The sequence below is a fragment of the Podarcis melisellensis genome, assembly GCF_964234715.1.
Source record: "Podarcis melisellensis genome assembly, chromosome: 4".
Classification (NCBI taxonomy): domain Eukaryota; kingdom Metazoa; phylum Chordata; class Lepidosauria; order Squamata; family Lacertidae; genus Podarcis; species Podarcis melisellensis.
Window position 1 is genome coordinate 81,344,654 of NC_138531.1, and position 14,827 is coordinate 81,359,480.

Here is a 14,827-nt window from a genome sequence, read left to right on the forward strand (position 1 = left end):
AATTACTTAGGTATTACTTAACACAGCTACTTCAAGGAAAAACATCCACCATAAAGTTTCATGTACGATAAGCATCTCTGTACCCGTTTATATAACTAATGGATGGAAACCAAGTTACATCAAAGTGATCACGTTTAGACATGCCTCTTATTTTTACGCAGTAACGCGATATTTTGCATAGAGAGACACACTTTAACTCAGCTGGCTTGACTAGAGGCTAGTGGATGAAGTTTTAACACAGAATTGACATAGACTTTTATCATGTGTTGGGTTTAATTGTTGTCTTCTCTGGCTTCTCCTTTCCTTCTGCCTTGCATGTGACTCAGGTCCTTGTTGATATCTTTGTTGTTAAGTGGATATATTTGTTCTTGTGTATTGGCTGTTGTTACAAGTTGAATCCAGCTAAGTCATGGCTCATGGCTCAGTCGGTAGAGCATGAGACACTTAATCTCAGGGTTATGGGTCTGAGCCCCACATTGGACAAAAGATTCCTGCATTTCAGGGGGTTCACTAGATGGTTCTTGTGGTCCCTTCCCACTCTACAATTCTGATTCTTTGACTCATAAGTCATGCTTAGAGTAGACCAGCTGATATCAGTGGACTAATATTAGTCAAACCCATTGATTTTAGCTTGAGTATGACTTAGTTCATTTACGTTAAGTTCAGCGTTAAATTTCAGCTTACGATTAGGAACACTACTAAAAATCCTCACTTGTCAAATAAGCTCTCGAAGAGTGTGGAACCTGTGACCTTCCAGATGTTGTAGGACTGAAACTCCCATCAGCCCTAGCCAACAAAAACCTGCAGGCTTCTCATTCCTGATGCACGAGAACTGAATAACTTACAGCTTCTTCCGAACCATTTAACATGTGCATAGAGGGGTATGGGGAGGACGCACACCGGAGTCGAGCAAGTTCACACCTGCGTTTGCAGAACAGGGATGGTATGCTGCTTCAGTCCTTGTAATTTGTGGTTCATTCTTTCTACCTGTTGAAAACCTCTTATCCCAAATAGAAGTGATGAAGTGAAGAAGTGATGCACACCAGCTATGACCCCTCCTGGACCCAGAGAGTATTGCCAAAGTGATGCATTCTCTCGTGTCCACAAGAGATAAGACTACAGCATTGCATTATGCATGGGGCTGCCCTTCAAGATTCCTTGGAAACTCAATATGTGAGTGTATGTTTAGTGGCCTGCTGCAGAAGGGCACTGCAAAAAATTCAATTGGCTTCTCTTTTCCGGGACTGTTGCTGATCTGGAGCCGCATAGATTCCTGCATGTGGTTATTTACTAAAGCCCAGTGTTAATAACTGTCATGGTGATAAACCAGAAAAGTAAAGCTTTTGGTTGACAATTTTGGTCCAAGCATTCTTATGACAATCTTGTGATACTAAGGATAGTAGACTGGTGGGGTTTAAATTTAGCCGAAGCAAATAATTAAATGTCCTACACCAAATATGTAATTCAACAGAGGGGAGATTAGCCTCCAGGTGCAATGAAGCATTTGGAACACAGGATGGAACAGAAAAAATTGCCTTAGAAACTTAGACTGAACAGCTTCTGTAGATCCAAGGTGAGCACCTGTCCAAATCTGAGCCCCATATAATAACTGTGCTAGGGGTTGACCATTGACCATGCAGGACTTTTTTTCAGCTGGAACTCAGTTCCGCTGTCTCTCAGGTGGGCACCATTGCCATTATAAGATAACTACACTTGAATTAGCCAAACGGCCAAGAAGCAATCTCTGGAGGCATGCAGGCTTCCCCATCCCTGTTGTAGAAGATGCTCTTTGGGTTGCATTATCACAATTCATTACTTGTATGTTGTTTGTAATCCTTCTCATGAATCCTTGCAATATCACAGTTGTGTGTGTCACTATTGGCTGTGTAGAGATCTAGTCTATGCAAACTTTTCCAAAGTTCAAAGTGGGCTTATTTTTAAAAAAATATTGTTCCTCTGTCCTGTTATGACATCTTTGCCTATTCTTTTCTATATATTGTTTGCTTTCAAATATCCTCCTTTCTGCTTATTGCAGAGTGTTTGTATAGGCTATCTTCTCATTGACCTGTCTTTTAAATAAAATTACAGAGCACTTGTAATATTTTGCACCAATAAAAATATACTTGCCTGCTTTTTTGCCAATGAACACATTCCTATTTCCTCATTCAGTCTCCACTCCTAAGAAATATATTCTTTATAATCATGAACAAGTTGGAACTCGGGTAAAAGAATTATTTCTCTGTAGCCAGTGACTCATAACATTACAATAGCAAATAATATTTTGCTTGCAAGCAATCAATGTGGTTATAGGCTGTCTTCGAGGGATAGACATGTGTGAATTAAATAGTGTATTCAACTGTGTCTTGCAGGTTAAAAGATAGTTTGAAAGTTAATAATGGCCACTTAGTTGAAAATTCATCTGATGGAAAGCTACTTGATCACTATAAATCCTTAAATTCCATAATATACCTTCAGATACATACGCTTGTTGTGTATGAATGCTTACAGTGACATGCTTTTCAGATTCTGAATAAGTTTTGTCTACTACTTGTACAACAGGATTCTAAAGGCATTGTATTTGTATACTATACAATATTGTGTAGTATAGCATAGGATGCTTGTAGCACAGTCCACTTACACAAGCTTCCGCACCTTCTGAAGCTCCTGCAGCCAATCAGAAGCCGTGCTTTGGTTTTCGAATGTTTTGGAAGTCGAATGGATTTCCGGAACAGATTCTGTTCAACTTCCAAGGTACAGCTGTATTTAATTTCAGGATCCTCACCCCCCACAATTCTTGCCAGAGTTTTAAACTCTTTTAATAAGATGTTTTTAAAATACTGTAAGCAAACGGGGGTCTTTTTGGTGAATAAATGGAATTATTATTATTAATAATAATAAATAATGATTGTTATCAGAATGATCTGTAGAACATCAAAACCTCGAGCTGACCAGACTTTGTTGGGAAGTTGAATAGTGTTGTGTGTTTTCACATGGCATATGCTGACCTTACACTAGAGCAAGAGTTTCAAAACCCTGGAATGTGGAGCTCGAATCCACAACCCTGAGATTAAGAGTCTCATGCTCTACTGACTGAGCTATCCCTCTGCAGTGTGTCTGTGAAGAACATGTAAAATTTTAATTCTATAGAATTCAAATTGCACTGCAAGAAAATGCAAGAAAGAAAGAAAGAAAGAAAGAAAGAAAGAAAGAAAGAAAGAAAGAAAGAAAGCGATACAAGTACAATTAAAAATGATACGGCATTCAACGCAGCACATTACAGTTGCAACTGCGGACAGGAAAACAACTATCAAATGGTCCTTCAATACCATCAACAATTTTCAAGTGGTCTGTGGGGGAAATGTTTGAGAGCCACTGCACTAGAGGGCAGTATTTTACTGCTAAAGACCTTGTTGTTGGCTTCTTGAAAGTTCAGGTCTAGCTAATCTTCAGTTTGCAACATTGCTGTTCTCCCCCCCCCCTTTTTTTTAAACAAACGTGCTCTAGGAAATATGATACTACTATATTCAGGTTCCCCCAGTCGAGGACCAAATATGTCTTCAGTGCAGGAGAAGTTAATTATGGCTGATTGTCAACAAGAATCAGTTTGTAGGTAGCAAGGATACTAAATGGCAGCTTATAGCTGGAACCCAGAAGTCTTAGCTGACTCCTTTTAACACCGGTATTTTTGATACTAAATTCTTTTACCAGTATTTGAAGTTTTCTCGGCTATTCAGCTGAGTAAGCTACCGTATTTTTCGCACCATAGGGCACACTTTTTCCCCTCCTAAAAAGCAAGGGAAAATGTGTGTGCGTCCTATGGAGCGAATGCAGGGGGGAGGTAGGCGGGAAAAGCCCCCAAGAGCTGCACACAAGCTCCGTGCGCTCTTGCGGGCTTTTCCACAGGAGGGAGAAGGGACTGACTGGCCGCATCTGTCCCTTCTCCCACCTCCCAGAAAAGCCAGGAGAAGCCGCGATCTCTTTAAAGGGGTTGCGCGGTTCTGCGGGCTTTTGGGAGAGGTGAGGGAATCCCCCCACCTCCCAGTAAAGCCAGGAAAGCCCCGCGCAGCGTCTCCTGGCAAGGAGAGGCTGCACGGGGCTAAAGGGGAAGCCCAAAGAGCAAGCGGGATCCATCCCTCTTGCTGCCTTGGCTTGCTCCATAGCTGCGCGCAACCCCTGCAGCAAGGAGAGGTTGTGCGCAGCCTGTACGCTGCTCTTTGGGGCTGGGGGAAAACAATTTTTTTTCTTGATTTCCCCCCCCTAAAAACTGGGTGCGCCCTATGGTCCGGTGCACCCTATGGTGCGAAAAATATGGTATTTGCTGTGCTCTTGGCAAGAAGGAAGGAACTGAAGAAGTAGTGCATTGGCTTTTACTGGGAGTTGTTCTGCTGCTACTGTATTGCTTGGGATGGATCTGAATCACAGGCTGTCTCTGAATCCGTTTTAGGGAATTTTTGTAATTATATTTGAATGCTGATTAATGTTCGTTGTTTTGTAGCCTTTCCTGGGATCATTAATGTGAAAAAGTGCTATAAATATATATTTTAGAAATCTGATCATCATAATAATCTTTTATATTATTATTTTAAAGAAAAACACACCAAAATAGCCTTCAGTTAAGTGTAGTCATCTTTCTGCCCATGAAAATAGGGACTTGTGGTTATTCTTAACATGGGTTTACACTGGAAACAGAAGGTTCCTCCTCCCCTCCAATATATTGAAGCAAAGTATTTTCTCTTTAGGCACCACCTTCCATGGTCAATAATGAACAACGTCAGCATGCTGAACACATATTCTTATCATTTAGAAAATCAAAATCGCCATTTGCTGTTTGCAGGCATATTTTAGGTAAGTCCTTATGTGTGTATTCAGCTGAATATTCAAAGTGTATCACTAAGACAGATTCATTGGCCCATTGCATCACTTGCCTCTTTGTGTGTTGGTGTGTTTGAGAAATGCTGCTGTCTGCATGCCAGATTGGACTTGGGGTTTTCACTCTGCAGTCCTTTGCACACTTAACCAAAGAGTAAGTTGCCCCAGATATCAGTGGGGCTCCTCAGCCCCTGATTTAAAGGTCAATATTCACTGAAACGGGGAGAATTGAGTTAGGGACCAGCAAGTCCACTCTTTTGCCAGCTGTAACAAGCAGGACACCAATTAATGTAATTCTCTGTAAATCGTCACTGCCCTGGCACCCTGTGGTGTCATTTTGTTATGAATTAGTTGCTTTTGGTGATGATGGTTTTGGGTTTTTAAATGTTTGTCTTGCTTTTTTCCACCAATGGTGCTCAAAGTAGCTTACAGTAATTGGCAGATATTAAACCAAAATGAAACAAAAATTACATTTTTTAAAGAAAAATCTGTTTTATTAAAAGAGCACCGTACAAACATAAAAGAGCCGAATTGAACAAAAAACTGAGTTACATGGCACCTAAATTACAGTGATGTTCGCACCAAGCAGTTTTCACTGGGGAAGGTATTTCAAAGACATGGTGCCAGTACAGAAAAGGCTCTGGGTAGTGTCCAGCAAAGCCATACACAGAGTAGACCCTGCCTTTTGTCTCTAGTCAGCATCCACCTGGCTTGAAAAGCAAGGGCACCCAAAAATGATGCTCTAAATCAGGCTTCCTCAACCTCAGCCCTCCAGATGTTTTGGCCTACAACTCCCATGATCCCTAGCTAGCAGGACCAGTGGTCAGGGATGATAGGAATTGTAGTCTCAAAACATCTGGAGGGCCGAGGTTGAGGAAGCCTGCTCTAAATCACCCTTCTCTAACCTCCATGCGGGCACCCTCCATGCAGTGCTGGCTGTGTCTGATTGGAGCATCTAGAGGGCACCAGGTTGGGGAAGCCTGCTTTAAATGAAAAAACATTATGACCTGCCAGTTGCCACTTATTTCTGATTGGGAAACCCTTTTAACGTGCTCGGTTTGTGCTAACTGTGTTTAATCGTGGCGGGTTTGTGTAACCAGTGCCTTCTAGGTTAGTTCCTGTGGATTGCAAACTTACCATTTTGGATCTCTCCGGCAGAAACTAGTAAAGTGGACTATGTCCTTTTTCAAGCTGCCACGGCGATCATGGAAGCAGTTGTACGAGAATGGATCCTGTTGGAAAAAAGTAGCATCGAGTCCCTACGAACATTCCTTTTAACATATGTCTTACAAAGACCTAAGTAAGTAGTACTGCTAAAAAAAAACACTTCTGAAGTGTACCAGTTCTAAAAAAAATATTGTAAGTGTTCCTGTTCAGAAATATGGAACCCAGTCAATGAGAAAATGCCTTCTGTTTTCATGGGGAGGAGCATAGTTTATTGATAAGATCATGTGGTTTGCATGCAGAAAGTTGCGTGTTTCAGGTAGCAGGTGACAGGGAAAACTCCTTGCCAGAGAGCTGTAGAGAGCTGCTCCCCACCAGAGTAGACAAGATTTGACTAGATAGACCAATGACTTGAGTCCCAATCTGCATATACATATAAAACAGTAGCATGCCACTTTCAACAGTCGCAGTTTCCCCCAAGGAATCAGAGGAACTGTAGTATTTTAAGCCTCCTGAGAGTTGTTAGGAGACCCCTATTCCCCTCGCAGAGCTACAGTTCCCAGAGTTCCGTGGAAAGAGAAATTGGCTATTAAACCACTTCTGTTGTCTGCAGGGTTTTCTGCTTTGCCAGAACATTCCCCACAGGAAGCACGCTGCCAAAATGGAGCACAGCAGGATTGAACTCCGCGCTCCTGCCCATCAGCTGACATTGCTCAGCAGGGGGCCGGTCCACTGTCCCTCAAACCTTGTGGGAGGCCGGAATATATTTTGAAGGAAAAAAATGAACAAATTCCTATGCCCCACAAATAACCCAGAGATGCATTTTAAGTAAAAGGACACATTCTACTCATGTAAAAGCATGCTGATTCCTGGACTGTATGTGGGCCGGATTTAGAAGGCGATTGGGCCGGATCCAGCCCATGGGCCTTAGGTTGCCTACCCCTGGACTAGATGATCCTCAGTTTCCCTTCCAGCTCTACAATTCTATGAGATTGTAAAATAATTGGATTCTATTCAGTCAGATGGATGCTGTCTGTGCTACTTATATTAACCATGGGGAATTATGTACCATAGGAGCTAAAGAAGTTTTCAGTAACTTAAAAGGAACATCTCTCAGAGATTGCAGCTAATGTTCCAGACAACGTGCAACAATTAATGCACAAGAGAATCAGGCTCAAAGCAGCAGCGGACCAAACAATTCAGTTCCAGGGTTGGGGGGGGGGGGAAACCTTTGTTCCACTAGACGTTACTGAACTACAACTCCCATCAGCCCCAGCAAGCATTTTCAAAGGCCAAGGGCGATGGGTTGTAGTTCAGCAACATCTAGAGGACCAAAGGTTCCTATCCCTGCTCTACTCCAAAAGCAGTACAGCTAAGGATTTTACTTTATAAGTCTTGGAACGGTTGCCTTGATTCTGAATATTAATTTTTTGAAAATTGTATTTGCAGCCTCCAGAAGTATGTGCGGGAGCAGATATTGTTAGCCGTAGCGGTAATAGTGAAACGAGGGTCCTTAGACAAATCCATTGAATGCAAGAGCATTTTTCATGAAGTCAGCCAGTTGATAAGCAGCGGCAACCCCACAGTGGTAAGTTCCTGCGTTTTAAAATGTATTCCAACCCATCTGCACAAACTTTTCTTCACAAACTTAAGGCACTTAAAAACTGAATCTGGTGAGTTGCACCTGGTGAGGCCTGGTCTACACATGCAGCAGAATGTGGCCTGCATCTGAGAAATCATATACTTGTGATTTTCCTGCATGTAGAAAGTTAGCACAGCAGAGAGTGGAGTGGGATGGAAGACCCTTTTTTCTGATATTCTGGAGCTTTACTTGGCCAGGATTGTTAAAACTGGCAGTTTGCAGAGTTACAGCCCGCTTGACCACTTCATCCTGTTGCATCTGTAGGCCAGGCTGAAGTTGTTGCTTGAGTAGAAGTTTGCCATTAAGTGGGGAAAATGAACTAGCGATTGTGAAATGAATTTAGTTATGGTATGGTAATAAGTTAAATCCCAGTACTCTGCCACGAAGTGAGATCATTATGCTTTGATTCAAATTTGACACTTAAATACAACACAAAGGATATGTTATTCTCCCAGTGATTCATTGTAGAGCTCTCATTCACATTATTAATGTGACAACTTCATTTGAATGTTAGTACTGAACTTGTTTGAAGAGCCACAACAGTTTGATATCAAAGTGGATTTTCCATTGGCAAGCATTGTTTCCCTTGCACTCCGTTCAATTTGCATCTGTCCCTTGCTGTGTCCTGTCTATGATTCAGCTGTTGGAATTGTCTGAGGGAAGACCTTTTCCATTCCCTGGGGAAGTGGTGTGGTTGGGCCGAAGGGGTGTGTGTGTGCCGGCACAGAACTGAAAATGGCAATACAAAATTTACTCGTGTTACATTCTTAGAATCCAATGAGGAAATATCCTCCAGCCTCTCTGAAGCTCTAAATAGATTTCCAGTACCTTATTTCCACTTGTGTGCCTTTAGAGTTCAATTCCACACACTAAGCCAGAAGATAAGGTTTAAAAAGTTCCGTTGTGGAAATAAGCCATCTAGATTTCAAACTGAAACCTTTCCTAGTTAAAGCCAAATAAGTTGAAATGCTTATCTGCGACTAATGCTTGTCCAAAGATAAGATTTGTATGTTTGTTTTCCCCAGATGAAATCTGTGCTACAGGTTCTGTGAGCCGACTAACAAAAAATACTGAAGGGGGTGTAATGAGAATAATGCAACTCCTATCGCAGTGCTACAAAAAGCACAAATATGTATAAAACCTAAATCATTGCTTGAAGGTGTGTGTGTGTGTACACAGTTGTGCCTTGGATCCCGAATGCCTTGGTACTTGAACATTTTGGCTCCTGAACGCCGGAAACTGGAGTGTTCTGGTTTGCAAACGTTCTTTTGGAACCTGAATATCTGACAGGGCTTCTGTGGCTTCTGGTTGGCTTCCTGCAGCCAATCAGAAGCCACGCTTAGGTTTCCTAACATTTTGGAAGTCGAACTGATTTCCGAAACGGATTCCGTTCGACTTCCAAGGTTCAACTGTATAGGAACTGCTGGCTTTTGCATGGTTGGAATGTAGCCCACTATACAAAGGGACTCTGGCTCTCCCCACTTTCCCTCTGGCCCTGACCACTGCTGGCATGTGGCCCCTAGAATGTTGTACACAGTAGACTGAGAAGGGTTCCCCGCCTTGTTTTCAGTAAAGAAGCTATGCGGGAAGCCATTAGAGCAGCGTGGGAGCAATTGGGGTAACAACTGAAGAGGCCCCAGATTTGCATCATGCAACAACAGCCAGATCAAAGAGCACTTTGAGTTTTTTCCAAAGAACTGTTTTTTCAGGAGCAATTCTTGAGGACAGATCTCCGGATAGTTGCTCAGGGGTTGAGAGTGTGTATCTTGCCACACAAATTGAGCCACTTGTGAATTAGTCAGTCTCCACAATAAAGTGAGTTTTATCAAACAGAAAATGTTCTCACTTTTACAGATCAAGCGTACTCGAGTGTACCATTCTATGCAAACACATGCATTTTTAATTACATGGATCTTGTGTACCGAATTGGGAAGAGATGCAATATTGCATGTGTTGATTATTTCTGCTTGATAACTGGAAAACATTTTTCTATTCCTTACAAGTAAAATTGGGCAATATTTTTTTTGAGCCATTAATTCACAGGACGACCAGGCACCACATAGAATTGATTCAGAGGCCTAATCCTGCTCATTGACCATCATTGATGAAGACGTTTACACATTTCTGGTTATTCATAAAAGCCCTTGACGAACTGCAAAATACATCTTATACAGATGTGTCTAAAACACCATTCACTTGTTCTATGAGCTGAGGAGGGTGGACCAAACTGCCTATATAACTAGAAGCACCCATCATGAAAGTTTCTACCTCTTGTAATCTGTTGCACTATAGCCTGCTTCAGTCTCTGATGGACAGAGCTTCTGCTAAAAAGCCACTGACTAATTTTAGTCAGCTTAATTCATGCTTTCCATCACTGATTCCAAGATGCTGAGGAAATGTGTGTGGGAGAGACTCCTCTTAACCACAGATGCCTGCAGTTCCTTGGCCCTGGACCTTGGTACTCTTTCTACTTTTGCTATTTGAAGGATTCCCCTTTCTGAGACCTAAAGTGCAAATGCATCATACTCTCGTGTGTGTGTGTGTGTGTGTGTGTGTGTGTGTGTACTTGCTTGCCTTTAGCTGCCTGGGGAGCTGCCTCATATTAATACATAAAAATAGTCTGTTGAACACTGCTTCTAATGTGTTGAGTGAGCTGTGTACTCTTGGAAAGTTTCAAAGCAGAGGAGGAGGGTAAAGGTGTTCATGATGGCCTGTGGAAAACTTTGGAACGGGTTGAAATCAGCATTTCGGTAAAGGATTGCAATAAAGTGGAACTAAAAATTTATTCCCCTCCCACATAAAATGTGTTCTAAGGAAGCAATTTTTAAAAACATTTTGTAATTGAACAAAATCTCATCCCGCTTTTGTTTTTTAAAAATTGAATTTATTTAAGTACAATCATGAAGCAAAAGTTTCAGTGAAAAATTCTGAGCCAGCTGTTACATTTTGTGTCCTATGGGGGTGCCTTATTAATAGCATGAGAGATAGAAGCTCTGTTCAGCTATAATACCAACCTGTGGTTTGCTGCTACACAAACCAGCCTCATGTTCCTTCCTCCCCCCTTTGCACTTTGCAGATCAAGTTGCTACTTTTATTGTTGCATTTGAACATTAAACTATGGTTTGTGCCTGCCCTCCAAACCAGGATTGGACCCCACTGTTTGAAGCTGGTTTGTGCTCTGCTTTGGAACGGTAGCACAACCATAGTATGTCCGTTTGGATTCAATGTTTTGTGGAAATGGGCAAAGGAAGTTACTTGTGGGATCTGAACTTGCACAGAGCAAGTTCTGATTTTGGAAATTTAAAAGCTTGAAAACCCTAACCTAATAGCAAATGTATAGAGGGGTAACTCTTTGAAGTGGAACAAGAGGATCTGAGAACACGCCAGCAAGCTGCTTCTTTATGTATCGAGAACCAGACCAAACAGTTTCAGAGGAAAATTGCAGCAGCATCACCACGCAAAACTAACTCATTTGTTATAGACAGAACAAAGTGGAATGGATGACAGTTAGAAAGCTTGCCAGTGGGAATATATTGTTCCCGTCACTGAAGCAGGCAAGAAGGCAGGCTATCACTCGGGGCAATTTTGTCCATGAAGTGCCTTGTAAATTTGTAAAACAGGCTGCACAGCGAATGTTGGCAAACGCTTCTTGATTCCAGCAAAGCTAACTTTAACAGAGGTTGACATCGAAACGTGGTAGCAGCCACTGATAGAAAGGGCATCACATTGTAGTCTTGAATATACAGTGGTACCTCGGGTTAAGAACTTAATTCGTTCTGGAGGTCTGTTCTTAACCTGAAACTGTTCTTAACCTGAAGCACCACTTTAGCTAATGGGGCCTTGCGCCACCGCTGCATGATTTCTGTTCTCATCCTGAAGCAAAGTTCTTAACCCGAGGTAATATTTCTGGCTTAGCGGAGTCTGTAACCTGAAGCGTATGTAACCCGAGGTATCACTATAGTTCAGTACACATAGGACAATTCGGCCATATTGGAACTGATAAGCCCCCCTCAAACTCTTGATAACAGTTCTACTATGAAGCAGTGGAACCCCTAAGGCTTTGCACCGATCCTTTTTCTATATAAAGGAAAAGCAGAAGTGGATTCTTGAAACGTTTTATTTATTGTCTTTATACATAACCTTGTTGCCAAGTCACCCAAGATGGTTTGCAATCTTAAAATATCAAAGCAAATGATACAGAACGGCAGAGCAGAGTCCTTCCAGGCTGACGGATGGTCCTTTGGGGACCATTTGGCATGATCTCCCTGGTCTGGGCCTTCCTCGCATCTGCCTTCCTTCGGGGCACACAGATCTGAAGTAGCAAGAGGGTGAAGGGGCACAAGCGACCTGATAGTTGCTTCAGGAGCAGTGGTATGCGGCCCATAGGAGCCTGGGCTGCTTCTCTTCTTCCTTCCCTCAGGGCACACAGATCTTAAGTTTTATGATCTGGAAGGGTCCTGTCCCTTCACTCCAGTTGTAAAAGACGCCAGGCAAAAATATTCCTCTTCAGTTAGGCTTTTGCTGTCAAAATCTATGTCCTTTTAAACATATGTGAGATGTGGGTGTGTTATTTTTTAATTATTATTATTCTACACATTTTTGTGGGGGGTCCTTTTGGTGCATGGTTTTATGTTGTACCCTGTGATCTTCAGACGTTGGGCGGTATATAAATTTAGTAAATGAAAACGTCAAATAAAATAACCTGTGTTTTATAAATTGGAGCTGGAAATAGTGCAACAGCAAACAAAAGCCCAAGGGGCTTCTTCATGCTTACCCTTCTTCTCTAGGGCCCAGATTAGTAATGTTGGTGCTTTCCGCCCACAATTTGCAAAGGAAAAGGAAGGGGAAGCAAAATTGCATAGCCCACAGACAGATGGCACAACGAAACCTTGTGTGTTAAAGCAGGTAATTTAGTACAAAGATAAATAAACAAGGAATGGTTCAGTAAGAAACCTATATAAATATGAATACGTGTAAACTGTATAAAAATAGATAACCCAATTCAATTTCAAGAAGTGTTGCCAAATTTAGCCCTCTTCAGGCATCTGTGCTCCTGTTACTAATAGTGTTTTGAAGAAAAATGAAAATACATCAAGAAAAGATAAATGGAGCAGTCTGTCAATGGACCAGTTTTGTGTAATTACGTCCTTAAGCGAGAGAAGCTGGGGAGCTGGTGGGTGCTGATTGATAGGCCAGCGTGCTGTAGCAACTAGAGTGCTGGACTAGGGCCTAGGAGACGAGATTCAAATCCCCACGAAGCTCAGTGGATGGCCCTGGGCCAGCCAGCACCTCTTAGCTTAGCCTCCCTCACAGGGTTGTTGTGAGAAAAAACTCCTCCTTGAAGGAAAAGTGAGATATCAATATACAGTGGTGCCCCGCAAGACGAATGCCTCGCAAGACGAAAAACCCGCAAGACGAAAGGGTTTTTCGGTTTTTGCGACGCTTCGCTAGACGATTTTCCCTATGGGCTTGAATCGCAAGACGAAAGCCCATAGGGAAATCTCGGGGACCTCTTTTAAATGCTGGCGGTGGGGAGCAAAGCCTTTTCCCTCCCTCCGGACTTCAGAAGAGGTCCAGGAAGGCCGGCGGGGGCGAAAGGCTTTGCTCCCCACCGCCAGCATTTTAAAAGTGGTCCGGGATAGCAGGGAAGCGCTTCCTGCTATCCCGGACGGCTTTTGAAGGCAGGCGGGGAGAGCAAAGACTTTTGCCCCCCGCCAGCCTTCAGAAGAGGTCCAGGACCTCTTTGCCCCCCCCCCCGCCTGCCTAACCGGGGGCTTTTAAATCGCCCCGGGACTGTCCGGGGCGATTTAAAAGCCCCCAGACGGCTTTTGAAGGCAGGCGGGGGGAGCAAAGACTTTTGCCCCCCGCCCGCCTTCGGAAGAGGTCCAGGACCTCTTCCGAAGGCGGGCGGGGGGCAAAAGTCTTTGTCCCCCTGCCTGCCTTCCCGGGGGCTTTTAAATCGCCCTGGGACAGCAGAGAATTCCTCCGCTGTCCCGGGGCGATTTTAAAATGCTGGCGGGCGGCAGCAAAGCCTTCCAGGACCTCTTCCGAAGGCGGGCGGGGGGCAAAAGTCTTTGTCCCCCTGCCTGCCTTCCCGGGGGCTTTTAAATCGCCCTGGGACAGCAGAGAATTCCTCCGCTGTCCCGGGGCGATTTTAAAATGCTGGCGGGCGGCAGCAAAGCCTTCCAGGACCTCTTCCGAAGGCGGGCGGGGGGCAAAAGTCTTTGTCCCCCTGCCTGCCTTCCCGGGGGCTTTTAAATCGCCCTGGGACAGCGGAGAATTCCTCCGCTGTCCCGGGGCGATTTTAAAATGCTGGCGGGCGGCAGCGAAGCCTTCGCTGCCGCCCGCCAGCATTTTAAGACCGCCCCGGGACAGCGGAAAAGTCTCCGCTGTCCCGGGAAGGCAGGCGGGGGGGGGGGAGCAAAGACTTTCGCCCCCGCCAGCCTTCAGAAGAGGTCGGGGGACAGACTGTCCCCAGACCTGGTCTGAAGGCGGTTCGGTTTCCATAGGAACGCATTAATTGATTTTTAATGCATTCCTATGGGAAACCGTGCTTCGCAAGACGAAAAACTCGCAAGACGAAAAGACTTGCGGAACGAATTAATTTCGTCTTGCGAGGCACCACTGTAGTAATAAATACTAGAAAAAGAAAATAAAGGTGAACGCTTTGTTGTTATGTTAAACTAACCTATATAAAGCCACAAATGTTTATAGTGGGGGTTTTTCTTTGCTAGCCTGTTTAACTGTCTGTGGTTACCATTTTATTTATTTATTTCCATTCAAGACTAGTTTAACATAGAGGAAAGAAATAAAAAGCGATAGCCTTAAAATAAAAACATCAGCAGTAAAAACAATTTCTAATTCTAAATTGACTCAGAAAATAAGAAATCAAAAACGTACAAAATTTAGTAATGTATGGGACAAATTTAGAATATATATGGAAATAGAGACAAAGGGAAAATCAAAATGTTAATCAGAAATATAGATGTATCTAAAAAAAAAAAAATTCACAGTAGGCATGAGATAACGCTTACTATGTTATAAATTTTATTTTGGAATAGATACAGCAGAAAGATAATTAAGATAACATTATCCGAAATCGAGATAAAGGGAAGTCGATCAATGTTGTTGTAAAATTAATGTAAGTTGTGT

The 14,827-nt window shown here is 43.1% G+C and overlaps 1 protein-coding gene across 1 annotated transcript in view; it reads left to right on the forward strand.

Moving 5' to 3' along the window:
* XPO4 (exportin 4) overlaps positions 1-14,827 on the forward strand; it is a 64,517-nt gene that overhangs the window by 7,966 nt on the left and 41,724 nt on the right. The window contains exons 2-4 of the mRNA XM_081908678.1: positions 4,740-4,845; positions 6,028-6,169; positions 7,483-7,621. Of these exons, the coding sequence (XP_081764804.1) occupies positions 4,740-4,845; positions 6,028-6,169; positions 7,483-7,621 (387 nt within the window). The remainder of the gene's footprint in view (positions 1-4,739; positions 4,846-6,027; positions 6,170-7,482; positions 7,622-14,827) is intronic.